Source organism: Falco biarmicus, chromosome 7 (assembly GCF_023638135.1).
Source record: "Falco biarmicus isolate bFalBia1 chromosome 7, bFalBia1.pri, whole genome shotgun sequence".
In the NCBI taxonomy this organism is placed as follows: domain Eukaryota; kingdom Metazoa; phylum Chordata; class Aves; order Falconiformes; family Falconidae; genus Falco; species Falco biarmicus.
In genome coordinates this window covers 66,483,272-66,511,108 of record NC_079294.1, presented here as the reverse complement: position 1 = coordinate 66,511,108, position 27,837 = coordinate 66,483,272, and the positions used below count along the sequence as shown (strand labels likewise).

The following is a 27,837-nucleotide window of genomic DNA, read 5'->3' as shown; positions in this document are numbered from 1 at the left end:
AAATATAGGTGCTGATTTGTTTTTCTAAGTTAAACTCCCTTCTTACTGAGCTTTTATAGGGTGTTGCAGCATTTGCATTTCAGTTCTTGTCTCTTCTTTGCATCTTTTGGCTTGAGTGCATCTTGCATCCATGCCCTTCTTCGGTAGCTGCCAGTCTTTAGAACTTCCTCTAAATTCCAAAACAAAGTGCCTTTGTGGGAAAACATGCTTATTTTGCTCACTCATTCTTAGTCTGCATCTGGCAACTATAATTTCTCATTGCGTTTCACCCATGTGGGGGCTGTTTGGATGAATGTTCTGTTTCTTATGAAGTCCTGTGTTGCTCTTGCGACACTTCATGGCTTCATCTAAACTGAACTTCAGGTTTCTCAGCCAGCAGCTAGAAGATCGAAGCACTGGCTTTCTCTTTTCCTATCCCCTGTGTTTTTGTGTATCTGCTTACAAGAGCTGCCATTTTGGGCTTGGTTCAGGAGCAGGTTCTGAAGCATAAGGCATACACTGCGTTCTTGAAGGAGTTTTATACTTTTGTTTCCTCTTGTGTTTTGTTTTCGTCAAGAGAAATGGCCAGTAAGACAAAAAGGAGAATCTCTGTCCTTTTAGACAGGCAAACTGCACTGGCCTCTACTGTAGCTTGTCTTCATGACTTATGCTTTCAGCTTCCTGGAGAAAATGGATTCAAATGATTCTGAAGCATATGATAAATGAGGTGTGAGACCCTTTGGGAAGTTCTGTCCATGTACATAGTGTTTTTAATGATGAGGAGTGATTGGTTTCAGTTAGTACCTAAACAGCATGTTGCGAATGTTGGCTCCTTGCAGTTGTGCAGAGCTTATTTGCAAACCAAGTCCCACTCAGACTGACGCTCTGAGCATTTACGACAGAGATAACTGAATTTCAAAGACCACAACAGAGGAATTTAAAAGCTGCTTTCTGTGGGTTTGAAAACCTTAAAAAAGACTTGGGTTTTTTTCCTCCCCTATGTGCGATTTTGGGAGTCTTGGTATTGTGGCTTGATTTTGATGTTGCCTTTTTATGAGAGAATGCATGCAGGGGTAAGTTACTGTACTATGTGTTAGTTCTTCTGCAGCTGTTGCTAAGCCACGCGATTAGTGCAGAAGCTCTTTGCAGGAGCAAGCAGTAACTTGATGTTAGTGATATTTTGGATGTCATCAAGAGGGAAAATTTTTATGCTGTTCTTTAGGAAAATTACTGGTTTACTCTCTGAAGCCTTACTTTACACCCTGCAGATTGTTTTGCATTTTGGATTTCCCCTTTGAGAGTTTTTTAGATGTTAAAGTAGTAGATTAAATCATTTTATCATGCATGCATTGATGGATTTATGTCTCTGTGCTCTTGGGGGCTGGCACAGAAAGGCTCCGGAGCTGCCACTGATAATCGGCTCCCTTACCCTAATTCGGAATTTTCATGGTGGGAACAGGGATGTAAGGGAAAAGGATATAAGTATTTGATCACTGTCTACAGATTTCTTTTTTTGTTCTAGCAGCCCCAGAAGAAAGAGTTATGTCAACTGTATCTTGTAAAAAGCCATGAATATGTTCTTTTTCATAATGTTTAATGTGGTAATTTGAAAGCTTGGCTTTAGATAGGTGTTAGAAATCCTATAGCACTTTTCAAAACAAGTGAAAGACAACCTCAGTAACCTGACTAATGCTTCTGCTGCCCAAATGTCATCCAGCAGCCAAGCCAATGGGGAAGCTCTTGCTTGAGTGCAGTGTTAGGAAAGAAAAAAGTCAATTTACCCTCAGGGCTGCTGTTCTGAACTCCAAAACATCTGAAATGCACACGTCTCCCTCCCACTGTCCACCTGCAGAGGAAACTCTTGAGAATTGAAAAAAATTAAACTGATGTAGTTTAGTTCCTCTCTTAGCCTGATTCCATGTCTAGGTTGTGCTTTATGCATGCTGGGGCAGGCCTGGACAGCTCATGCTAAAGCTGCATTTATTCTGTCCCTTCCATGTCAAAGATATAAGGAGAAAGAAAGGCAGGAGGAATGCAAACAGAGGAGGAGGAGAAGGATGGTTCAGGCTCCAAGCTTTTCTGTTTTCTCTAGGGCATTCTGTGCGTGCAGTAAAGCTCTGTCAGGGAAATGCAGGTGAAGGAGGGAGATGTCAGAGATAGGCTTTATTCTTTTTCTTGTTCCTCTATGCTTCCCCTTTCATTTTTCTGTCTGTTGTGTATGACTTTACCATACCTATTTCTGCTTCCAGAGCTCACACTCTCTACTTTTGATGACTTCTCACAGAATGGAAGTCAATACAGTGTAGTTGACCTGCAAAAGGGCAACCAATTATCATGACCGTCAGCCACATTGACAACTTCTGACAACTTTTCACATCCCTCAGCCTTTTTCCTCCCCTTCAGCCTAGAGACCAAGAACCTCCATTGCTCTTCCAGCTAAGCTGCTTTCTGACGCTGCGGATGTCCTAAAACAGTAACCTTTGCATTTTGTTCCACAACAGTGTGTTAGTGGGTTTCATGCAGCTGATGCTTGTGTCCAGCTGCCTTATTTTATTAAAAAGGTTCTGAAATACCCCAAAGATTTTTGCTTTTCCCCTGTTGGAAGTGGTCACAGCACCCTCAAGGGTGTGATGTGATTGCAGACTTGAGGGAGGGTGGCCCATGGTATTGCGAGTGGGAGGGGAGGTGTCTGTGAGTCAGTCTTTCTATTAACACATGCTGTCCGTGCTGCGGGAAATCTTGAGAACATCTGAGCTAGGAAGTCCCGTTCCTCCTCCCCGGTACCATTTATTTCGGGCACCTCATGCAGCACTGTTAGCTCACGTGGCAGCGATAGCCAGTCGGACATGGTATCTGACAGCTTTGACACGCCAAGCCTGAGGGTGGTGGTTTGCTTGTAGGCTGGGTGAGAAGGGCAGAAGTGGTTGCTGCTCTAATGGAATCGGATTCCTAGCAGGAAAGACCTGTGGATTTGAATTCTTTTATTATAAAGATACCTGGATTCCGTGATAATGCTTCCTTTGGGCACAGCCTGCCATGCACAGGCTGGTTTAACACTGGCTGTGTGCTGCCAAAATGGCTGTGGATAACCTGTAACTCGGTCTCACATTTTTCCATCAAGTCATTTAAGGTCTGGTTGTCTTCTCACTGGGGTTCCTTCTAGCCTTAAAGACTGTGATTTGAGGCAGTTTGGGGTTTCATTTAACAGGAGAGCGCAGTGGCAGTGGGGGGCTGCGGGGGCCTCTCTGAGGAGACCTGCGCAGCTGCCCTGTCGGACAGAGCCGGTTCCAGCCGGTTCTGTGGTGGCGCCACCACAGCACACAGCACAGCCTGTCAGGAAGGCTGTTGGCGCCTCTGTGAAAACATATTCAAGAAAGGGCAAAAGGCTGCACAGGCAGTGAGGAAAATTGTGGGAGGAAAAACCAATGCGAGCACCCAGGTCAGAGCAGGAAGAGATGCTCGTGGAGAGACCGTGGTGGGGCAGGTGGCTGTTCCCTGAAGAACATTGCGGCCTGTGGAGAGGAGCCTGCACTGGAGCAGGTTCTCCCTGACAGGAGCTGCGGCCCATGGAGAGGACCAGTGCTGCAGCAGGGGGAAAGTGTGAGGAGGAAGGAGCAGCAGAGAGGAGCTGTTACGGACTCACCACAGCCCCCATTCCCCATCACCCTGCATGGCTCAGGCTAAGGGGGAAGGAGCTAGAGGAGTCAGGAGTAGAGGACTGAAGTTGAGCCTAGGAAAAAGTGGTGAAATGAGGTGAAGGGAAGGCGTTGTTTTAATTTGTCATTGTTTCTCTCTATGCATATTATTTTAATTGGCAATAAATCAGATTTTCCTCAGATTTTCCCTAAGTCAAGCGTGTTTTGCCCGTGATGGTACTTGGTAAGTGATCTCCCTCTTTTTTTTTTTAGCTTGTCCCACGAACTTTTTCCCCTTCTTTTGTCCCCCTGTCCTGTTGAGGAAGGGTTGTGAGAGAGCAGCTGGGTGGGGTCTGCCAGGCATCTAGTCAGAGGAGCTCCAGTGCCGTGTGGCTGGTTGCCTCTCAAGCTCAGACTCTGTGTCTCCATTTCACAGCCCTATGCCTGGGCTAAATGCAAGGGCAAGTCACTTGTGCAGAGCTGTCTTGCACTCTTTTAACTGAGAAGGTCTTCTCAGTATAGTGATGAGAGTATACATCCTGTACTCAGTCAGTTAATGAATAAGAACTGTTTGGGTGGTGATATTTGCTTGTGCGGACCAATTTGCAGGCACACTTGTAGGTCTGTTTTCTTGCTAAATTGCCTGCAGATGTTAGCTTATTTTGAAAGACAAGTTTATTTGTGGGTGGGTTGTGAACAGTTCCCAGCTAACATCTATGTAGATGTTTCTGTATAAAACTTTACAGAGGGCTTTTTGCTAACAGGAAAAGAAACAGAAAAATCAGTGAAGGCAGATGAAGCTGAACATGTGTCTCCACTCTTCAGCATGATTCGTGAAGGAAGATTAGAAATGGTGCCTGTGATATTTTGACAGTGTCTGCAGTTCCAGTGCTGGGCCATCTTAAATCACAGTGCTAATGTCTTCTTCAGCTGAACTTCTGATCACACTTTAAATCCTGAGAAACAGTGCAGAGTTATATGAAACAAACAAAAAAAATTACTGTTCCTCTGGCAACTGTCTATCCATCTCTGAGAAAAATATTTGAAACTTCTTTAGGAAATTACCCAAACATGTGGGTATTGTTAGCTATCATACTTTCTTGCCTTTTGCCATTAACAAATTGTCTACCTAGAGATCCACTCTTGTAGTTGAAACAACTCATAAGCATAACCAGAATATGCACTGCTGTTTTTTCTTGCACCACATTTTCAAAATTCAGCACGGTGTCTATCCTAAAACATCAAGAGAAACACTTCTTGCTAATACACCTGGATTTGTGCCATAGCAGCAATAATCAGTAACCTGTCATTATCAGAGTCTGGTAGGACAGCGCTGTGGTGTCAGGCAGGTTACAGTATGTTTTACCTGTACACACATTAAAGTACTGATTGCAGTGCGAAGGAACCAGTCGGACTGCGTTGAAGCAAGCATCTCCCTTTTAATCCGGTCACATCTCATGGACTGAAAAGTGTCATTCAGCCTCTGAGGCAGTCGGGGTGGGGGATGGAAGCACAGCTAGCTGGAGCAGATCTTTGATGAGAAGAGGCCTGTCTCTTCTCTAGGTGGGTTGTATTTGATGCTTTAGTTGTGCTGAAGTAGAACAGCCACTTGTACCAGTCAGGCTTATTTAGCAGAGGGAAAGGTTATTGTTCCTACTAGGCAACAAAAACTACCACCAGTCTGGGGCTTCTTTGGGCTCCATTTAAGAAAATAAGCAAACAAAGCTTGAATAAACAAGCAAAGTAAAGCCTCTTCCATGCCTATTGTCTTTCTGGTTTAGTATCCAGTTGCTGCTGCTGCTAGCTAGGTTGAACTCTTCTGAGATCACTGATGAATGCAAATTCAAATGTAGTCAGTTATCCTTAAGACAAGAGAGCATAAAAGAAAAGGAAGAAAGGCTAACAGCCTTCAAAATGACATGCTAAATTCCCCAGCAGCTCATTCTTGCCATGCAAGTTTTGCCAGTGAATACTGCCTTTTGAAGTCAGTGGTGTCTGGATCTCTCTGTGCTGGGTCTGGAGGCAGACAGCTCATCAGCTGCGACGGAAAGGCAAGCACCATCATCCATTAGGCTTAATGATAAGAACCTGTTTGCTGTACTCTCATTTTATGTGTAGAAACTTCATGGGATGGTCAGAGCTAGCAGTGAGATAGGCAAATCAAAGGCATCCATCACAGACAAATGTTTGTTAGCCTCTGTAGTGGTACATGAGATATTGACTTGATCAGCATGATGCCCCATTGACCCTCTCAGTCCAGTCTCCATTTTCACATAGGTCAACTGTCAGAGCCCTTCTCTGCAAATGTCAAGTTTATCCTTCCAGGACTGTAGTAAGAGGCCTTAGCTACTCTAACAACATACCCCCGAGCTAAGCAAATAGTACCAGCACTTGTATGCATTTGTATACCAGCCGCAGGGAAGATAAATGGCTTATTGTGCTCATACTGAAGTTCAGTGGGTCAAATACTGAGTAGCGTCTGTCTTGCAGTCTGTGCCTAAATTATAGGAAACATTTACGTGTGTGCTTAAATACAACCCCAAACACTAAAGAGCTTAAGAACACTCTTACACTGAGCACATTCCTGAGTATTTGCACAAATAGGAAAAATACCAAGCGTTGAAAACATAATAATCAAAATGTGTTCATGTCTTGGGTTTGTTGTAAGAAGTTAGCTGAGCCTGTGTGATATTTCTAGCCAAACGAGCTGTGAGTAAGGAATATAGCTTACCTGGGGCCAAATCCTGCCTCCCGTTAGTCAAGAGTGTCTCTTCAGTGGTCTTGATTCTATTTTTTTGACTGAGTAGGGAAGACAATATTCATCCAAAGGTGGTTATTCAATGTTTTACATCTTTTTAAAATAAACCCCTCTCAATTTTTTTTGCTGTAGTCTAGTTAAAGTGTGTGTACACTGAGAAATGGGTGGAATAAAATTGTGGCATCAATTAAGATCTTATGTTCTAACCTATAAAAGTGAGGTGAAGTATCTGAGCTGGAATGCAAAATCTGGAGAAAGTAGTAAGGTAGTTTCCGGTGCTATTTTTGTATTTCCTGAGGCTTGTGTCATTATGTGCTCCCTTATTACTATTCTCTTATATAAGATATGAAAATAACAGAGGGAAATTGCTTTTCCATTCTATTTCCTGAAGTCTAAAACACACCATTATTTCATCTTGCATTCAGATATCTCTGATATTTAAAAGCTGAAGATCCATATTAGTTGGATCCTTCATAACGTATGTCCATGTTCTTGAGACTTCGGTTTATGTTTAGAGTTTCTTTGGAATATTTCTTTCTTTCCCTTTGTTGCTCCTTTGTTATTTCTCTTGTTTATTCCAGCTAAAGGTATTTTTCTTTCTGTAATTAGTTTGTGTGTTTTTTGTTTTGTTTGGTTTTTTTTTAAGTGTGTTGTCTCTGAATACTGAATTCTGCTCAGATTCATCTGTGACAAATTGGTCAGATGATGAAGCCCAGTGCAGTAGGGTGGAGGCAAACCTACACTGGTTTTGCAAGTGTTTAGCTACACTGTAGTATGTGGAACTGTTAGAGTGGTAGCTCTAGAGAGTAACTCTTAAAAATGCTTTATTTTATTGAGTGTAGTGGCACAACCCATTTGGGTTTGGTTTGGGTTAGTTTTTTGAAGGACAAATGTCTAATCAGTTATCTCCTTCAACTGTTACTAGGTCTTGATATTTTTACTGATACATTGTGGATGTTTTCTTTGCATTTTGACAGGTGTACAACATGTTCCAACATCAAAGTCTTGGAATTAAAGTCAGCATACGAGTGACCAAACTAGTCCTGCTTCGCAACCGTCCTGTGAGTTCTAACTCATTTTTACACTGCTGCTATAATTCTACTGTGGTAGTCTCACAGGCAGAGCAGGATCCCTGTGCTATAGTAGGATGGGGAAATGGGGTATGTCTGGCCATATGATCACAGATTTTAAGTAGTACCTGCCACACTTCACCAGGCAGTATTAAAGATGGGAAGTACAGAGGGCTGTGGGACTGAAAGGAGCTACAGTACTTTTATCCTTCCTAGTAAATCTTTGTCTGCTCATAGTTGTGAGCCAGTCTCAGGAGTTAACAGTTACAAAGATTAAAAATTACATGGCTCTGGTATGAAATATGTAACTTCCAGACTTATGAGACTTTTAGAATGTAGTGCTGTTTCAGAAGCTTGTGACTGCTGCCAGCTGATGAAGTTTGTTCTGTAGATCAAATGGCAGAAATCAGTGTGGAATTCAGGGTCCCTAGTTCACCTGCTCAGATGAAGCTGGTTTCACACTTCTTGTTTTATCACATCTGTATCTTTGAGCCTCTGATTTTCATCAGAGGTCTAATGCTTTGTTTAAAGGCTGGGACTGATTTTTCTTCTTTTATATCTATCTTTTTTTTTTTTTTCCCCCAAAAAAAGGCGAAGTTGTCTATTGGGCATCATGGGGAGAGGTCTCTGGAGAGCTTTTGTCAATGGCAAAATGAAGAGTATGGTGGGGCAAAATACCTTGGTAACAACCAGGTTCCTGGCGCAAGGGATGACACCCCACCTGTGGATGCTGCTGTTTTTGTAACCAGGTATAGTAAGGTCTGGTTTATCAGTTTACTTCAACCAATAATGGCCCATAGACAATGATGGGGTTTTCTGGTCTGGCAGTAATCTAAGAAAAAGTGATGATGATGATACATTTGCTACCTACATGCTGTTCAGATGGTTCAGATGCCTCAGATGCAAGTGATTTGTCTTGTTTCTGTGTATACTTAACAAGGTTGTGCAAAAACCTCTCTCCTCTTGAACCAGAGCATTGTTGTAGTCGTGGTAACTATAGCACATTGTAGTTGGGATACAGTCAAGACATGGCCATAGCACAGGTGATATTTTCTCACACCAGCTGGTATAAGTGGAAAAAAGAGATGAGATTTTGGATCATAAGCCCTTCTTCCTGGAAGAAAGAAGCTGTGGAATTGAGAACACAGCTGAGAACAAGTGCTCTGTGCGTAATTAGGTATGAGTCAACTGAACAGTCTGAGAGGAGCCTGGAGTGTGTTGGTAGTGTGGAGGTGATAAGGAAGTTGCCTCCTAAATAAAGTGAGAGATGAATACCATAAACTGAATTAATTCTCTCTCTCTTTCCCCTAGGAAATAACAACTTCAACACTCTTCCTCTATCACAACTGAGATAGATGAGGGGTGTAATTGTGAAGTTGTTTGTATGTTTGAAAACTGCTGCATTTATTTCAGGCATGAAACAATCTGTGTATGAATACCTAAGGAAAATTCCTTGCAGCCTGCAGCTCTGTACCTATTGGTGTATCAATCACATCAGGGTATGGCCCAAATAAAGTAAGCAAAAAGGGTGTTGTCCCTAGTAACCTATATTCTTTTATCCTCTAACTTCACTACCTGAGCTCAACAATACAATGCCAGTCCCACGTTCCGTTACCATAAATTAAATTCAGTTACCATAAATTTTGAGTAGCAAATCTATGGTCTTTTAAGTTGTTTGCATACTTTAAGATGTAAATGAAGAATATATCGTTATAGAAATGATCTCTGAATAATTAAAGTGAGCACAAAAATATAGTGCAAGATAGATGCTGTATGTGCTAGAAAAACACTGCTTCCTACCCACTTCTTCCCCAGTTTGAGGGAGGAAATGTCTGTACTGCTGTTCAGTATTACTCACCTCTTTCACCCTTTTTTCTCTGCCAACAATGTAAGTAGAAATACATGTTTTTGCATAAGCTGCCATTCTGATTCTAATAATCTATTAACAGTCACATTGCAAACTATCCATGGGATTTTGGTGAGTGTTCAGTAAAATAGCTGGTGAGCAGGGCGTGGGGCCAACAAAGTTCCTAAGAATGCACCTTCACAGACATGCATGCAGTTCTCCTAAATCCTTCTCTCTCCTCTGTATTCAGTGTAGTCCAACCAAGCACTTGAGCAGATACTTAACATTTTAGACAGGGTGAATAGTTCCTTTGAAGTCAACGGGCCGCACATCCTGGTTATAGTTAAGCATGTGCTTCATTGGATGAGGGCCTAAATAAATAACTAACATATTTGTTAAACTCATCTGGGCATCCAGTTGTCCTGCATGACAAGTGAGGCATACAGAATCTCTTCTGATGTGCTCTAAGCATGGGGCAGAAGGAATGAGCAGAGCATTTCATCTGTGCAGTCTCTCTACAGCTTATAAAATTGAATGTGTAATGTCAGGCTAAATGTGTTGAACTAGGACATCTGAAGAAGAACTGGAGAAAGAATTTGGAGGAAGGATTGTTCAATAGATTCGCAGGGTTTTGCAGTCGGAATAGCTGGAGAAGTACAGGTTTGGTTGGGTTAGAAACCAGATTCAGATTTTGTGAGAAAGTTCAGTCCAGAGAGCACACTGCTGTACATAAGAGCAGTATTTTTCCTGTCTGAAAGGCCAGCAGTGTGCAGTTGTAGTCTTTTTTCCTTCCTTCTTGCTGTGTCTTGCAGCCTTAACCCATCCTGCTTCTGCTGCATAGAGGATGCTGCTTTGCTTGGAAGACTTCTGGCCCAGCAGCCTGATTCCTGCGTCAGGGAAATGAGGTTTTCTACTCTTGGCTTTGGAAGTGTGTGTGTGTGTGTCCCTGGACCCTCCCCAGACTGTACAGATGGACCAGTGGTAGAGGATATGGGAGCAACAGCATGTCCAGCACAAGCAATAGCGCCAGAAAAAGCAGAAGCTGAATTTTCAGCAGCTGCAGATGTTTTAGGACTAGAAACAGATTCTTTGGGGTCAGCCTCTGAAGAAATCCCTCTGGTTCCAATCTGGCTGTGTTCATTTGAAACACCAGGGCACACTTGCCTTTTGAAACTTCACCTCTAACTGATATTCCTCATAATACTCATTTGTATGCAAAAGTAGATTACCTAGGTGGCAAATATCCCTCCTGTGGGGGGATTTTAGTATTATCTACCTGATTGAGTTCCAGGTAAGAGGCATACTATATCTGTGAAATCAGATGTACCATTGTCCAGCTCTGTAAATAAATGAGACGGTAGGAATAATCTGATGTAGGCCTGAAGGTCTGAGTATAGTTTTGTGGTCTCTATAATCATCAGACTTCTGTTGTTCACATTCTGGTTTTGAACTTGCAGAAATTCAGATCTCTGGCATGTATGGATAACGTACTTCATATTTTCACGGGCAGCTGACCAGAATAACTTCTGTCTGCAGAATCTGTATCTTAGTGATCTTAGAAGCATGTCTCATTTGAAACACATTCCCCGTCTTGTTCTTCTGTCTTTTGCATGTCGGAGGAAATCTTCAGGCATACTGATGTTCTCCCCATCTCCTGGCTGTAGGTGTTTGGGTCATTTACCATACCAGGTGATGTGTTAGCAGAGCGAAGAATGACACAACACTGATAGGAACAGAATTCAGAGCTGTCATTAAGCAAAGACTTCTTTTTTTCCCCGACTTACTGGTGTAGTAATTCCATTTGCAGCTGGCTCCTCCCGCCCATATTTTTTCAGCATCCCCATTAAATGGGCAAATGAAGCAATGCAATGTGCCTCAAGGAAACTGGGCGCATAGTGCTACTAAATGTATGTATGGATATGGAAAGTTTTTTTTGGCAGGTTTTTGAATGTACCAGTTTCCTCTGTCCTTTAGCTTTATGACTCTGCAGGGTTAAACTGGTCAGAAGATGTCATTTGAAGGATGCTGGGAAGTGGCCATTAAACAGCATACTTCTTATTCATGTTGCACAGTTCAACTACTGTCCTCCTTTCTTACAGGAAGGACTTGAATTGCAGAATGTAGCTTAGCACAGTTAGGTATTTTTTTCCAGTTCGTGTGAGCCAGATGGAAGAGTGACTGTAGGAGGAGTTCTGAGCTCTTCTTTTCTGGCTATTTTTATTGAACAAAACAACTGACTTGTTGTCATTTTTTTTAGAAGAATTGTTTAAGTCTGCTAATGGAGACACTCTACACAGTACCGCAAGTGATAACGATTGTGAATTTCACAGTTCCCTAGAAGATGAGAACACATGTCCTGCTTGATTCAGGCAAGGGCTAGATTTGAAGAGTAAAATTACTTCACAGCTACAGGGTGTGATTTCAATATATTATCCAAGACTTCATCTGATAAGGTCAGATCTTGGATTTGAACTGCTCCTCCTGGAGTAAGTTTTATTCCAACATAGCTCTATAAAAGATTCTGCTAACAAAACTGTGTCTCTGTGATAAGAGACCTCTGCACATGCAATGAATATGAAGATACCTTTTTTTATATCCTTGGAATATCATTATAGAATCATTCATGTCAACTTCAAAACATAGATGCAGTCAAGCTCAAAAATGCACCAGAGAGACTTGTGATTGAAACCTTTTTAAAAGCAGATCAGTTTCAGAGCCATGATGGGTCCATCTTACCTCACTGGTGTGACTGATGCACAGCTGAGACAGATCTTTCTAAATGGCTTTTCAGTCTTTGGCTCTCCTCTGATTGCCAGGAAAGGACTGCAGAAGTTTCAGTGTACAGGGTTTGTGATGGGGTGGCTGTTTGCCTTAGGAAGAAGACTGAGTCCCACCAAGCTCATTTGTGACTAAAGGTTTTGATGTGCTTTTCTGTTTGGCCACAGATTTTTGAGGTAGAATGTTTACAGTAGGTACAGATGACTTAAAGCCTAGCATTTTGGTACAAGATCTCTGAGTAGAAGGATGGTATTTCTTTGTTTATGACAATTTAAAAGATGGGCTGAGGAGGTTTCATGCTTGCAGACCCACATGCGGTGAATTGGGCAGCTATGTTCAGTTCTTGCTGACCTGTTTCAAGTCCTTCCCTGACCAGACAGCGTCACAGCACTCTTTACAGACAAGGATTGTTCTACCTCTGTAGGAGAGTCTGAAAGTTGTGTTGGATCATTTACAAGACCATTTATTTCATGCCGTGGTGGTAATTTCTCCAGGGAGCTGCCTGAAAGTGCCAGACACCTTTCAGTGTAGAACAGTGCAAGGAGCAAAATTGCTTTGCTTTGTTTGCAGAGCTGGCCAGCCCCTGAAGAAAGATGCTTTTCTAACAGTGGCCTCCTGCCATCTACTAATAGTTCAGCTATCTGTTGTCACAAGAAAAGCATCTGTGTGATTTACCAGTTTATATAACATAATAAGTCCTTAAATAAACCTCCATCAAGTTGGCTCTGGGAACTCAAGCAAGCACGCTTGTGCCAGCTCCATCAGGAGACTGCCATTAGTCTTCTTTGGAAAGGCTGGAATGCCAAGGTGTCGAGACACAGTAAGGCTGCAGTGAAAAATGAAAGCTGGGGCTGGTGTGTGGTCGTAGCTTCCGACTTTGTTTTGTTCCTGTCTGATTTTTTAACACTTTGATGGTTGTTACGTTTTTTCTGCACTGAAGCATGGTTAGTTTTCAACGTCTGTTTAACAAGAGCTGGTAATAGCTCTTGTTTCTCTCCTTCCAAGCCCTTGACAGCTTCATTTGTGTCTTTCAAAGGAGTTTGGTGTGAAGGATTTGGGTTCATCAGCCACAGTCCTGGGCCTTAAATCCCATTTCCTATAAACCCTAGCTTTGTATTTTTCTTCAAGAAAAAAGTATTTTAAATCTTTCTCTAATATTTTCTTTTTCTGTTTATCTTTCTCTAAGTATTTTTAATCTTCCCCCTGCCAAACTCTTAAACTCAAAATCCTACTGGGGACTCAGGCATTTCAAATGATACACTCCAAATGTACTCTTAAGATTCTCTCACTAGCCTCCCCACAGGGTGAGGAAAACCATAATGATAGAGATTATGGTTGCTCAGCTTCCCTTGTGTTAAGGAACTTCTGAAATGTTTTAGCACGTGTGATGCTTTTCTCCAGCTCCTCTTCATAGCGGATTGCATTGGATAGAGGTCTGGTGAAGATATCTCCTAAAAGTTTAGGTCTAAGTGCTTACTGAAATGTATTCAAACCATTATTTTTCCTCCCACGCTTGTTTTTCTGTCATGAGGAATCTCATTTACAAAATCTTCTTGCATGAAATGTCATCCCTTAGATGGTTTCTGTTTAGTACAGCTCCATGAATCCCTAGTTGATTTGTGGGTGCCAGTGGCATATGTAGTATCTTTTCCAGTCTTTATGAGATTTTGGGAGGCTGAATGAGATGTGGGGGAGTAACAGAGACCCAATTAAGTCTCTTTAACCTCTCTGTGTTAGATTCAAATTATAAAATGGCAAATCTGACTGTAATAAGTTTAGATGAAGCAAATTCACCTAGCTGTTAACCTGGCAAGTCCTGAAATTCTCTCTTCTTCCTTGTCAACATCTATCTCTGTTTAGTCCTGCTTCTTTTTTGTCCTTTTCTATTCTAGAAAAAAAACTGAAGAACTGAGACTTTCTGGGTGTACATGATCAGTTCTGTGTCTCCAGGCAGTGTCCCCATATATCTCCTCCTACCACTTCTGATGGTGCTGATGCATCACAGGGTGTCTGCTCCTTTTTGTTAGTCTCTTGTGAAAATAAGAGGTTCAGTTTTAATCCAGTTGCTGAAGTCTGACACCATAGAGTGAGTCAGTACTATTTTATGTGCTAAATCTTAGGTCTATTAAATTGGACCGTAGTATATAGAGCTGATTCACATAATTGCTTGTAATCTTGCAGTAGTAATCAATGCTGCTATCTGTGTTGTCATCATGTAGACTGCACAGCAGTTTTTTTTTAAAAAAAAACAACCAAACCTCAAGACCCATGATAGGTGAGTCATTCATCACTGCTTTTTCCCAGCCTAAAGTCTCGAGGCACAGGATACGTTTCACTTCTCTTCTGTTTTTCTTTCTAGGACAGATTTCTGCGTACACAAAGACGAGCCTTGTGACACTGTGGGTAAGTCAAAGAAGTAGGAGAGAGTATTTTGATAGCCAGCTCTATGCTAAGAGGAGCTTTCTGGGCAATCTTTCATACTCTGGTTTGCTGTAATGTTGCTTTTACTATTCTGTATAACTCTGTAATGCAAATATGGTTTAGTTGAGGAGGGTATGAACTACAAATAAGCCATTAAATATTAACCCCTTCTAGGCACTGGAGGTCTCTGAGTTCAGGAAGTAATCTTAAGTATTTCTAGTGCTTTGGATCGGATGTAGAATTAGACAAATGGAGGTTAAGAAACTCTTTTGGTGGGTCTGTGTAATGCTATTTTCAGTGCTCTCTCACCTAAAAAAAAGAATTTGCTAAGTAATGAATGTATTTCCCATTGTAAGAATCTGTGTAATGCTCCTAGATCAAACTGGCACTCAGACACCAGAGAAGAATACCTCATTGTAGGAAAGCCAAGTTAAATCTTCTTTTCTACCTCCTACTCCTCCTACTTCCTAACCACCTTTAATCTTATCCAAACCCTGGATACACAGGGTCCTTACATCCCACACATTAAATACTTTGTTTGTTTATTTATTTATTTAACTGAGGTAGCAGTAACTTTCACTGTATCTGTTCTCCTGGTATTATTTTTTTTTAATCACCACAGCAGCAGTGTTGTTTGGAGACATAGCTCAACATTTGGAGGCAAGCTCTATGATGATTGCATGATTTTTTTAGACTTGCCTCAATTTCAAGTGGCCCCTTACCCTACATTCTATGTAAACTTGGAATGGATCTTGATTTTCTGCTGATCTTACACTCCAGTGTTCACTGCAGTATCAGAGAGACGCTTGCAGACCTAGGGGTTGCTGTGCTGGCAATAGCAGGTGATGAAAAGCATAGGGAAAAGTGCCTTCAGCAGGAGCTCTGAAACTATCTACAGAAGTCTCATGTCAGAATGCAGGCTCTTCCCTCTCTGTGTTGTGAAGACTGATCAGGTGAAAGGAGGACATACACAGCTGAAAAATACACACATTTTCTTTTCAAGCATGAGCAAGAACTGGCCTCTACATCCAAGTTTTCTTTCCACTTGAAATCCCTCACAATGCATTTATTCTGTGTCCAATGGAAAACATGCTTCCACACATGAAGGTTTTTATACTGTGTATCTGCATCTGGAGATGGCTGTGGTAAGATACAATAAAGAAGTAAAACAAACAAAAATCCAAAACCAAAACTGAACAAAAAGAGAAGCTGATGGAAGACACATGCTGACTAAGGTCAGATCTCTTTTCATTTTTAAAGATAGTATTGCTGAATATATCTATTCAGGGAATTATATTACGATAGACAGCATGACTAAGGAAATATTTTAATGACTTCTTTTCTGTTCTTACAATACCCAAGTACTTTCTTGTGCTTGTACTGTGACTTGCTGCTGGCTGTGGCTGCACTGGAGAAAGTGGAAGATCAGAGCAATAAAGACTAAAATAATTTGTTACTCTTTCCAGCATAGTTTTTCCAAGACATTTAGAAGGTGTGTGTTCCTGGGACAAAACCAGTCTGGCCACTATGCTTTCTTCAATCCTACTTTTCCTTCCTTCTCCACTGACAGTTTCATTATGTGGCAGCAAAGCACTAGCATCTTCGCTTACACATTTTCTATGCCCCACTGTTCCTGTTGTCTGAATTCGGAGGCAGTGTGCCTTATCCCTGAGTACAGATGAAATCCTCCATCATATGATATGATCTTTTCTTAAATACTGTTGAAATAAGCAAATATTTTGATAACATCAGTTTTCAAGCATTGTTGCCTGTACCCAAATTGGTGAGTTACTGCAGTCGTTTCAGATCATCTACAATTTAGGCCCTTGTCTTTGTGTTGTGTATACTGGCAGCATATTTTGAAAGTTTTCTTCAAAACCATAAACCGAGGAACTATTCTGGTAGGGCTGCAATGTGAATGAAGTCTGCCCAAGTTATACTGCACTCTGATATCTCATCTGTCCCTGCCTTGAGAAATACTTCTTATGCTTAGTGGCTGGAGGTAGAGCCTGAAGAAGATAACTGATTCCTCTGGTCATCAGCTTGTTAAGGAGTAATGCAATGGTGCAATATGAAGTCCAAACACTGGATTTTGATGGATACCTATCCATAAAACAGATATTTCATGTTTCTGAGTCCTTATGTGTGTTCTAAGCCCACAGGATAGTATCTGATAATTAGGGACAATGTGTCTGACACCCGGAATATATCATGTACTTGTGATTTATATAGTGATCATCGTCTCTCCTTTAGTGGATGAATATAGCATTGTATTAGCTTCATTCCCCTTTCTCTGCCAAAGGTATTGTATTGCTGATATAACTATGTGATTTTTCTTTAGTGATAAAAATTAGCCCATATGTAATCCATTCATACTACAGATGTTAGACCAGAAGGGAATTTGGCCTTGTTGTGTCATTTGCGTATGTGTCACAGCAGAGGAAGAATAAATTAAGGAATGTACTGCCGTGGCGTACAACTGGTTTGAGAAAATGGTTGGTGTTGGTAGTACTAAATTTTAGCTGTGTGAAAGATTTTCCAGCCTTCCTCCTTCGTCAGAATAGGGAAAAATAAGTGTCAGTTGTAAAGAAGTAGGTTTTTTAACAGCCACCATTCTGTGCCCTGTATATATACATGGGTTATATAAGTAGCAATGTAGCACGGTATTTACTTGGGTTTAATATGAGTGCAACATTCAAAGTAGGCTGATGCCCACTGGTATACCATGCTGGCTTTTGAATTATGTTGATGATTCGGCCCTCTCTGTTGTTGCCAGATTCCTGTTCCTCACTCCAGCTCCCAGAGAGCCCACTCCAAATCAGTAAGATCGTTTGCAAAAGGAAGAAGCTGTTCCAAAGAGTGACATCGCATTTGGTCTTGACGGTGGTGCTGAGGTTATAGCACTCCCCCAAGTTCTCTAGAACAGCAACTTGCTCTCATTTCTTGTCTTATGCTTTGCTATTGTATATGAAGAACATGGCCTCAGCAGAGGCATGTGTTTTTATACCTGCTTATGGATGAAGCTGGCCATTGCAATGTGGTGCACTGCCATCCTGTAAAGGAAGAAACATCTTTCTGTTGAGCAGGCACTCTCCTAAACTAGGAGGCTGAGGCTACTGCTCTTATAAGGCAGAGAATCTGGACTCTAGACTCCTGATTTCTATTCCCAGCTCTGGCATCGGCTCATTGTGTGACATTTGGCAAGTCACATTCTGAATGCTTCTGTCTACCTCTATGAAATGAGGATTTTGAGTGCAAAGCTACAGGAGATTGCATGGCTTAAGAAGTTCTCGTATAACGCAGCGTGATGTCCTTGAGTATATGATGCAATACCAGTCCAGAATCAAATGTTGCTTAGTCACGTTTAAGAGACTATAAAGAATCTATTAGATTATGCGTATTGGAATAATAGGACTCAGAGCGCTGTAAGTAATGGGTTTTTTAGTAACAGTGCCTTGATTTTCTTTAAATTGTGAGAAATATGGAAGTAAAACTTTCACTAGTGGAAGTACTGAGGCCCAGCTGTTGTTCGGAAGTGGGATTATGAAGTTTAAATGGCTTATAAGAGGTGATCATTTGTGCTCAAAAAGATTCATATTGAAAAACCTGTCTGGAATCTTTGCCTGCCATGCAGACACAGAGAGAAAACAGCAGCAGGAGGTTTGTATTTGTATTCTGGCAGGGGCCCCTCACTGAAACCAGTTGCTCTGGGGACTTCGTTCAAATTTTCTTGGCCCAGCTGCCAAGATAGTGTGGAAGGTTACATAATGGCTGAAACAAGCTAAAAAATGGTGAAAATATGTAGGTATGTCTTTGTGGGGTGATACCCCACTGGCTGTGTCAAGAAACAGAACCACATTTGTTTAAGAAATAGATTGCTAATGCTCATTGCCTGACTTGCTTGTGTAAGTTAGCCCTAAGAATGAATGAATTCAAAAGGAGGCGGACAGAAGGAAAACAACATGCCTGTGTGCATTTGCAACAATTGTGTTTCAACTGCCCCAGGTGCAGGACCTCTGATAAAACTGTAATTTGAGCAGGGAAGGTTTGCTTTGTGCCACACAGCCTTGTCACACACCCGTCAAAAAGTTTGCAGTCTGCTGCTGCTTCAGACTCATCTCTCGTGATGTGACTCTAACTAGATCTGCCGTTTCCTGCAGAAAAATCTTTGTTCCAATTGAACTGCCTCTAAGCCAGCCAAATTGAGAGTTTAATGTCTAGCTATTAATATCAGGCTGCAGCTTGGAGCCTTGCACGTTGTCAGAATCCAACCTTTCTGTGACATAAGCAGATTGAGAATGCCCCTTTCGTTCAATATTTCCACTGCTAGTGCCAAATAAGCAGCTTTACGGTTAGTTAGGAATGATCCTGCATATTTCAAGGCAAAGCTTGGCCTTGATTTCTCAGTGTACATGTTACCCCAGATCCAAGCTGAAGCTTCCCTGTATTCAGCTAATAATAAAAGTGGGGGCAGTGTGGAATTGGGAAATGGAAAATGAGAATGTGTCTTAAATATCCTTAAATTGCCCTGGTTAAAAATGTCTTTACCTCTGCTGCAGTCACATGTGCTTTTCTGTGGCTTGATGTCGGGGAAAAGAAAGCAGAGTGAAGTGTATATACTGCAGATGGGCAGGTTTAGTTGAAGGAATAGCTGCCTGGAGAAAACTGAATATCAGAGCGGAGATGATTGAGAAACATACTTTTCCAGACTGTTTCCACAAGTGAATCAATGTTTTGTGAAAAACATTCCCATCTCCTGGCTGGCTTTAATTAAAGGCCTTAAAGATAACTTACTGAGAGTCCTGAAGATTATAAATCCTTCCATAATCTGTAATCTTTTTCTTGAGTCTTCCAAACACTGATATGTGGCTGGGGAAACTGGGTTTTGGTTTTGCCACTGCACTGCTGGGTGACTGCACAGATGACAGCCTTCTGCTGTACCAGTGCATTCATATCTTAGTCCTTTCTTTCTTTCAAAAGTGTGTAGAGAGCTATGGGTGAAAAGTGCTATCCTAAGAGAGCTTCTTATTATGGTGCTGTTAGCCAGTTTCCCTCCCTTTGAAGGTACGCTGCTTTCTTCTTATGAATTTATTACAGTAAAGTGTTTCAAAATATGCACAGGTTTTGCAAACAAGACATTTGGTCTGTGTTGCCAAGTAGTTTTCAGCAGTTTTTTATTCCATGTAAAACACCTGAATAAAGGATTGCACATTTTTACCTTTTCCTTGGCCATTTGCTTGCACAATCAGGTGGCCTTCTGTCCACAGCAAGTAACAGGTCAGTCCTCCCTGTACTGTTCATTTAAATCTTCTTCCATTGCAATAATGGTTCCAGTCTCATAGCAGTGTCACAACAGAGAATTAATCCCCAAGGAAAGGGAAAAGACTAGCTGGTTTGCTGTGAGTGGAAAAGAAAAGGAATTCTCACATTAAAAACATTTTCCATAGTGGTTCGTGTTGAATGTTTCTGTATATTCCAGGGCGGGTTTTTATTTGATGCCAGAATAAATAGAAATACCTGCTGCTTAAAACAATTCATTAGAGAAGCAGTGCCTGGCGTTAGCAAAAGCCTTGCTGGGACTGTCCTTTGGACCAAAACTGAACACACTTTAAGGCATAAAAATGAACATACTGTAGGTTAAAACGTCCCTTAAAGAAACACTATCAAGTTGATTTGGTGTTTGTGAAAGAAGGGGAGCTCTCAGCACTGCAAATGCTTATGTCACTTGTGGCTGTGTAGGCAATGGAGAGTGAGGCTGCTGGCTTTATGAAACCATCAGGAGCTGTGGTACAGTGCAGTGGAAGACTTTTTCCCTTGCCTTTTGGTTGCTAGGGAATAAATGCTTGGCTGCACAACCCAGACAGTGCAGAACTGTGCTATTGGGCATATTCATCACTACCATCTCTCAGGCCCCACCCTACCCACAACGGCCTTCCAATTTCTTTTCACCAGCTAGCAATCTCTCCTTTTCCAAATTCCCACTAAAAATTTGTGTGCCAAGTGAGTGTAATATAAGATTGCATAAATTTTAATAGAAGCACTGGGATGAGCACAGCCACTCAAGTAATCAGGAATTGCTGCTGCTGTAACCCTTGCTCTTCCTCACTTCGGTGTCCTGTGTGGGCTTTTCCTTCTTTCTTGTTTCAGGGACATGGCTTCAGACCGGCTGCTTCACATGTGCACAGCTGTTTGCAGGCTCACAGCTAAAAACTAGAGGAAAATCCTTCTTACACTGGAGTCAGTGAGAGTTGTGTTAGTGATTTCCTTAGAGTCAGGATCCTAGTCATGTTCTTATATGTTGTCTGAGACATGCAACCCTCCTTTGAACCTCTGTCAAAAAACTGGCTGAGGCTTTTTCTAGAGAGACAACTTGGTTTGGGGTGCTCAAAACACCTTTGGAAAGCCTGATATCCTGAAGATGGTCCTTTGTACCTTCTAAAAATCAGTTGACATATCTATTAAGATGTCTATTTGAGCATTCAGAATCGCTGACATATTTAAAAGTCTTGCAGAGAAACAATAGTTTGTGAGAGCCAGAAAATGAAACCCAGTAGAAATCAGTGAAGCTGACCAGTCTGCTTTTGGAAAGGCAAGTAAAACAAAATGCAAAGGCCATATATACACAATCTATTCCCTCTGTCCAGTCTGTAAAAAAAAAAAAAAGCTAGGCACGCCAGTTTTAACAGACTACTTATTTATTATTAAATACATCAACTTTCTCATTGATTTAGATGAAAACTTAAAATGTCTGCAGTGTAGAGGCTTATTTTCTGTTTCAATTGTTACAGTAAGTAAAGTATTTGCATTTCATTTGCCTTTGGGTTTGTTTTGCAGCTCAGTAGTCATGTTTAGGTTTGTCTTTATTCATTCCATATACTAAGGGCAGTGGTGGATTCTTGGTCTCCGTAGCTGAGAAATTACTGTCTGTCTGGAAAAGATGCAGTAGCCAAACACAAGATACTGTCCTTAGTTTGGAGTTTATATAGTCCCATTGCAAGGTCTTTTTGTAGAAAAGAGGTGATTGATCAGTCGCTTCTGTTCTTGAAATTTATTAGTTTGTGAGTGCTGTCAACTGAATTTCTAGTTATCTCCACTTTTTTCTTCATCTTCTCAGCTGTTTTGTGTCTTGGGCAAGAATGAAAATGAAAGCGTTTAGTGGAGGGAGGGTTAGCGACAGATTTTCTGTATGTTTGTCTTTGTTCCCTCTTCCGTGTGTTTCCAGTCCCCAGCTCTGAAGTATCACAGACCCTCATTTGCTCTCATGATTAACCCCTTTCCCTTGCCTTTTTGCCAAGGGTCTATTTCTCTTTGGTGGTAGTTCAGAGCTCTTAAAAGCTCTTGCTCAATTTTGTTCCTTCATCTTCTCTTTGTTCAGCTGGGCCTGGACACCAAGAGGCTGCTCTCCCCAGAGAGGCCTGGATGGTCTGTCTTCTGTCATGCTAACCGCATGGCTTGCCCACTGAGGTCATGGAATTTCGCTACGTTTACTACACTTTGTTCTTTGCAAACCTCCAGCAGTTCTTTATTAGTTCTCCTCCATACATCATTCTCCTTTTGTAGCCCTGAAATGTGTTTCAAGCACTTTTATTTTCCAATTATTTATCTGTCTGTCTTCTTAGTAAGCACCCATTCCATGAGGTAAAACAATAGGCTTCACAATGGTGGTGTCTATTTGCTAGCTGTTGTATGTTTGTTGTATGAAGCCAACTTATTCTCAGTAATCTGGAGCTAAACACTGTCAGCAGGGAGGGATGGCACACTTCCTGCTCTGTACCTGGGCCTGCATTTCCTCCACCATCAAACTGCTGTTGGTAGTTAATGCTCATAGATATTTAAGCTAGCTTGCTGAAATATGTACATAGTCTGTCAGCTGTAAGACAGCGTGCCCAAAATCTTCTCACCAACTTACCACCCTGCTTTTGTTTGTTAGCGTATCTTTGCTGATCTTAAATCTTGCTTTTCCTCTTGCTCACTCAAACCCTCCAGTCAGACTTTACGATAGAGCTTTTGTCTTCCTTATTATGGCTTACCCCAAAGTTGGTGCAGGACATTTAAGCTTGGCTTGCAAACTTTACCTTCTCCCATGGTTCATGGTAATGTGTTTTGGTAAATACAAGAGAACAACTGTCTAAAATACTGTGGAAATGAACCATGGTGTTCCTTTACCAGGCAATATATTTCTGAGTAGATATCCTTCAGGCCATCACATCTTGTTGTTGTACAAGGTGGGTGCTGATTACTATTTGAATGAAAGATATCTTCAGAAAACTCACTGGCTACAAGAATTGTGTTATGGTACTTTCCCATCGGGCATTTAGGACTCCGAACCAAATCCTAGTCTAATGTCAGGTCGGTGTGTAACTAAGCTCCTTTCTGTTGCCTTTATTAAAAGGAGTATGTCATGAGGGAATATATTTGCCATGACTTTGTTGATAGTTATTCTGATACTCTGACTTTTTCCTTTCATTTCAGTTCCATGTCATAACTCACTTTATGTGCTAAATTATTGTGCAGTTTGACTGGTACGAGTGCAAACATGTACTGCATTCCACTCCAGGGCCATTTATGTCTCTGTGAAATTATATAGACATGTACACAAAGCACCTGGGAATTTCAGTCTCCTAGCTTAAAGGGCAGATACCTGCACAAGATGTTCTCTTCCCCATTTTTTTACCCCTCACCCCCTTCCTATGTCTCGGGCTTTGACGTGCAATCATTGTTGGGAAAGGGACTTGTTATTACTGATTAATGAACAGTTTCTAATGAATTTACATGATAGTGTCTGTCGGATGCAAATCAGTAAATTTGCCTGCTAGCGTGGAGTAAAAACCAATCAGAAATGTGATTTGTTAATGGTTCTTTTTCTCTCATGCAACAGACAGGTCTTACAGTTTTGTTTCGCCTGAATATACTATGCTAGAACATCTGAATTACAGGTTTATCTCCTAGGCAGTTTTCTGCCTTGATTGTTTTCTAAATTAGAGATGATTTGTGGGACACTGCCTAAGAACCAAGGCTTTGCTTATGGCTAAATACCATCTAATCATGATTTAAAGAAATCTCTGGTGTTTATCTCTGAATGTGGTCATTGTGTTTGCAAACAGACAAGCTGAAAGCAGAAGCCTAATTGATGTCCAGCTAAGCACACCCTGCCAAACAACTGTCAAGAAAAGCTCTGGAACTGCTCCTTGCTACTGTGTGTGTGAAGCTGAGAAGCCTTTGAGGCAGGCATGCACAGAACAATCCCATTGTATTAGGTCTGTGGACAGACCATTTCTTCTGACAGATCATTTTGGGGTATTTCTGCTGTTGTCTCTTGCCTCATCCATGTAAATGGAGACTTGCAGATTTTACATGTTTTCTGCGCTGCTTCACAAGCTTCACACACCAGCTCCATCACTTCCCTTGCTGAGGATTTGTTTCTCTGGGGGATTCTTGCAAGAATGAACATAAAACAAATAAAATCATCTCTTCTGCTTTCGTAGCGCATCCTGCTTCCTCATTTCTCTTTTATAACATAAGGCTGTAGAAAAAGAATAATGTTTGGTTTCTACAGTGTCAAACCTGCTGTCAGTACGCTGTAAATAACCCATCGCTTGCTATTGTCATCTGTGCTAGAAATGCCAGTCCAAGACTCTCTGCAGCAGAAAGCAGGATTTTCTGCTATGACATGCTTCAGACCAGGTGGACAGGGAAAGCATGGGAGTCAAAAGCATTTGCTCATTGTTTCTTATCAAAGAGCAGGGAACAAATTCTGCATATCCTGACTTCCAGTCCAGTGCCTTACCCGTTAATTCATGGTGTCTCCCTGATAGACCTGTGCTATTAAACAGTACATTGAGGGGTTTTTACATTTTTTTTTTTATTTGTAAAAAATAATTTCTTAAGAGGAGAAGGAAATTAATTTGTAAATAGGGCTTTTCGTCAGTAATGTTAAAAGCTTTTTACCAAAGAGATCAGAACTGTTGTTATCCCCATTGTACTGAGTGAGGAAATGAAGCCTAAAGATGTGAAGGGACATGCCAAAGGACAGAGCTGGCTGGGGGCAAAGCCACAGCTCTTGAATCTCAGTCCAGGCCCCTCAGCTGGAGGTAATGCTACCTCTTCTTAGGACTTCCCAGTGGAAGCTCATCTTCTTTGGGCAGCAGCCAGTTCTTCAGGTCAGTAAAACAATGATTCAAACCTTCAACAGGCCAAAGGTTTGTGTTTCTTCCTTCCATGGCTTGGGTCTTTATTTTTACCTGTTTACACATTGCAGCCTAGTCACTTTGCTGCAGACTGCAGCCACATATTGTTTAAGAAAGCTGACACGTTTATAATTGAGAAAACACTGAGATTTTTCTTCCCCTCCTGTCAGACATAGATGGCTTTTATCCAGTTGACTGCTTTATGGTGCCTTTATCCTTTGCTGGCTTGAAAACATTTCAGATAGTTTCTATTGTTTTATAGACCCTGTAGCTAAAAAACCAAGCTGTGTAAAAACATCTGTACATAGCTGTGCAATAGGCTACAGACGTGTAGAGTAATAAGGCATGATTGCATTCATTGTAGCATTTGCTCCACTGGATAATCAAATAGAAGCATTCCAATTGCACACAGGATATGTAAGAGTAAAGGAAGGAAATGAAGGACAGTTGCCTACTGTACTTTTACATTTCTTTGGTCTTGCAGCTGCCAAGACTAAATGCAATTTGAGAACAAATTTTAAATAACATAGAGATGAGATTTTACTAGTGATAACCAAGAAAACAGCACTGGGAAGTGTGTATAAAACTTCCCCTGCCCTGGTCCCCAAGAAGGAAGCTTGACCTGCACTGATTTTCATTTGTGGGTGTTTTTTTTCAGCTGTGGTTAACCATGTGGTAACATGACCTAGTATGATACCTAGCCTATTTTGCAGGGGAAGGATTTTGCTACGCCAGCATGTGTTTACCAGCAGGCTGAAAATACAGTAGGAAGTGTGCTCCAGCTATGATCCAGTACAAGCTGACTTCATGGCTTACATGTTAATGGCAGGTGCTGTGGGAAAGGTAATGAAATTTTGTGCTGACCCAAGAATGCGCAGACCATGGTTTGCCATCACAGAGAGAAGCACCTCCCCTTTGCTGACAAAATCGGTGTTCTACAGCGACATTCTACTTCATAGTTAGATTCGTGCTGAATTCACAGTTCAGCAAAATTGAAAGGCTAAAGAAAATGACTGCTTCATGATCTGTGGTCACAGCTGTATTTCAGGTTCTAAAAATACAGTCTTATTTTTAGAGGTTCTGTCCCATACTTGAGTAATGGTTACAGGGCATCAAAATAATTGTATTTAATTGTTTCCTGACTCGGAGCTGATCAGCTGAGACTGTTTTGCGCTGTCGTTGTAAATGAAAAAGTGAGTAAATTCAGCCTACTTGGAGGTCTTAACTGGGCCATTAGAAGTGTTATAAATGCTCTGTTGCCCATAGTGGAAGTGAATTTAAACTTTAAATGCAAATTTATCTGGATACCCTACACCTTGGAAATCATGCCATGTAAATAAAAATCCAACATATTTCAGCAGGCTGTCATTTTAATCCTTTATATTTGACCATTGGATAAGGATTCTGTATGTCAACACAGAGTCTTGCAGCTTATTAAATGGTAGATCATAAAAAGTGAGTGATCAAGGAGCTAAACTTCCTTCAGTAGCTGTTGCTTTAGAATTGGAGAAGACATTTAAAGAAGCATCTAGGAAGTTGAGAAAGAGGATGAAGCAGTTACAGAAGACTAAGATGATTTACTATATAACTTTGCATTAACATGTAGGATTGTGAACTGTGGCAGTCCAGGGGGATACAGGATGCATTTGCATTGCAGGAATGGCAAATGTCAGGGCCCTCAGTGCTGCCCCAGCCCTCCTGGGAATTTGGCTGCCTGGGCCAGCTTAGGCTATGGTTCCGGTATCTAGCTTTGAGGACAGCATTTCAAGAAAGCTCTGCTAAGAACCTCTCTGCTCACCTCGCTTGGGTGCAGTGGGACTGCAGCTTTGTCAGTGGGGCCGCTGCCTCTACCTGCCTTATCATGCCCACCTTCAGCTCCCCTTCCCTTTTGGAACAGCACCTGGCTTAGCTGCTCCGAGAGCAAACTCCAGAGAGGCACGATGCAGGAAACAGGCAGTAATCATGTCAGCCATCCCAGCTGATTCTTTTACTCCACAGGAGACTGTGTCCAAAGGTAAGATGGTAACTTCATAATTTGCTCAGAATTGATGTCTTCGGGATAATTTTAGTCATCTTTTGGCCTCACCTTAGAACATCTGGCATGGAGATAAGGCTCAGCTAAGGACTGGTCTGCTGAATCAGCAAATTCACATTTCTCTGTTCAGTGTCCAGAAAATCCAGAATAATACTTTTAACCTCATTTCTTGGGAAATTTTAAATGGCTAGAGGTGAGCAAATAGGCCTAACAGATAAAAAGAGATAAAAGAAAGCCAGCATGGTTTCTAGGACAGGAAGAAAGATCATGGCTCAGTGACTTGTTGGAATTTTTGAAGACTCTTCCTCCAGAACAGATAAGGAGAAGGGGGAGATGCAATGGGCCTCACATTCCTAGCCTTTTCTGAAAGCTTATGATGGAGTTTCATTGCAGTAGTTAATGCCTGACATTTGTGGTCATGGAGCATAAGAAATAATTGGTTTCAGCTTCCTAAAGTGTAAGGAGGAAAAAGTATTGGTGGAAGGTCGATTATTTTTCTGCCAATTCACAATTTTTTGTCAGATACTGCAGGGAACAAAGATTGCCTTGAGTTTTGTGTCGTTTGAGAAATGAATATGCTGATGAGGTCAAAAATTAGATTTTGCATTTTTTGCACATCCTAGGTATGGAGAACACATTAATAATCAACAGCACTGGTATACAGTGAAAGATTTAGATTTTGTAGCATCTCTTGGCTTTTCAACTTTCTTGCAGATTGCATGGGTTTCTAGATGGGAAATTACACCAATCTTCATTAACCCTGAGTGAATACAATGTGGCGTTTGTGATCAGTGGCTCTGAAAGGCTTAACTTTTAGTGTTCTCTTTCGTCTGAGCAATTATTTGTTTTGAAGGGGTGTAATGATTCTCTGAGTTGGGATAGACTAGAGAGAAAGTGCTGCTATTTCTTTATTTTTGCTTCCTCGTTAGATCAGTGCAAAAATATGTGAATATATCTATGTGTGCATGTGTTTGCATTTCTATATCCATTTATTTGAATGTATTTCTCTTTTGATAATGCCCATTCTGGGAAAAAAAAAAATACTGTGTCTGAATGCATGGCAGAGTACTTTGAATGTTACATACCTGAATTTGACCAGATGTAGAAAATAGTGGGGTCTTCTTATCA

At 41.3% G+C, this 27,837-nt stretch overlaps 1 protein-coding gene across 1 annotated transcript in view; it reads left to right on the top strand.

The window, feature by feature from the left end:
* Positions 1–27,837, top strand: part of ADAMTS17 (ADAM metallopeptidase with thrombospondin type 1 motif 17) — a 192,240-nt gene that overhangs the window by 31,713 nt on the left and 132,690 nt on the right. The window contains exons 5-7 of the mRNA XM_056347461.1: positions 7,350–7,433; positions 8,034–8,191; positions 14,426–14,469. Of these exons, the coding sequence (XP_056203436.1) occupies positions 7,350–7,433; positions 8,034–8,191; positions 14,426–14,469 (286 nt within the window). The remainder of the gene's footprint in view (positions 1–7,349; positions 7,434–8,033; positions 8,192–14,425; positions 14,470–27,837) is intronic.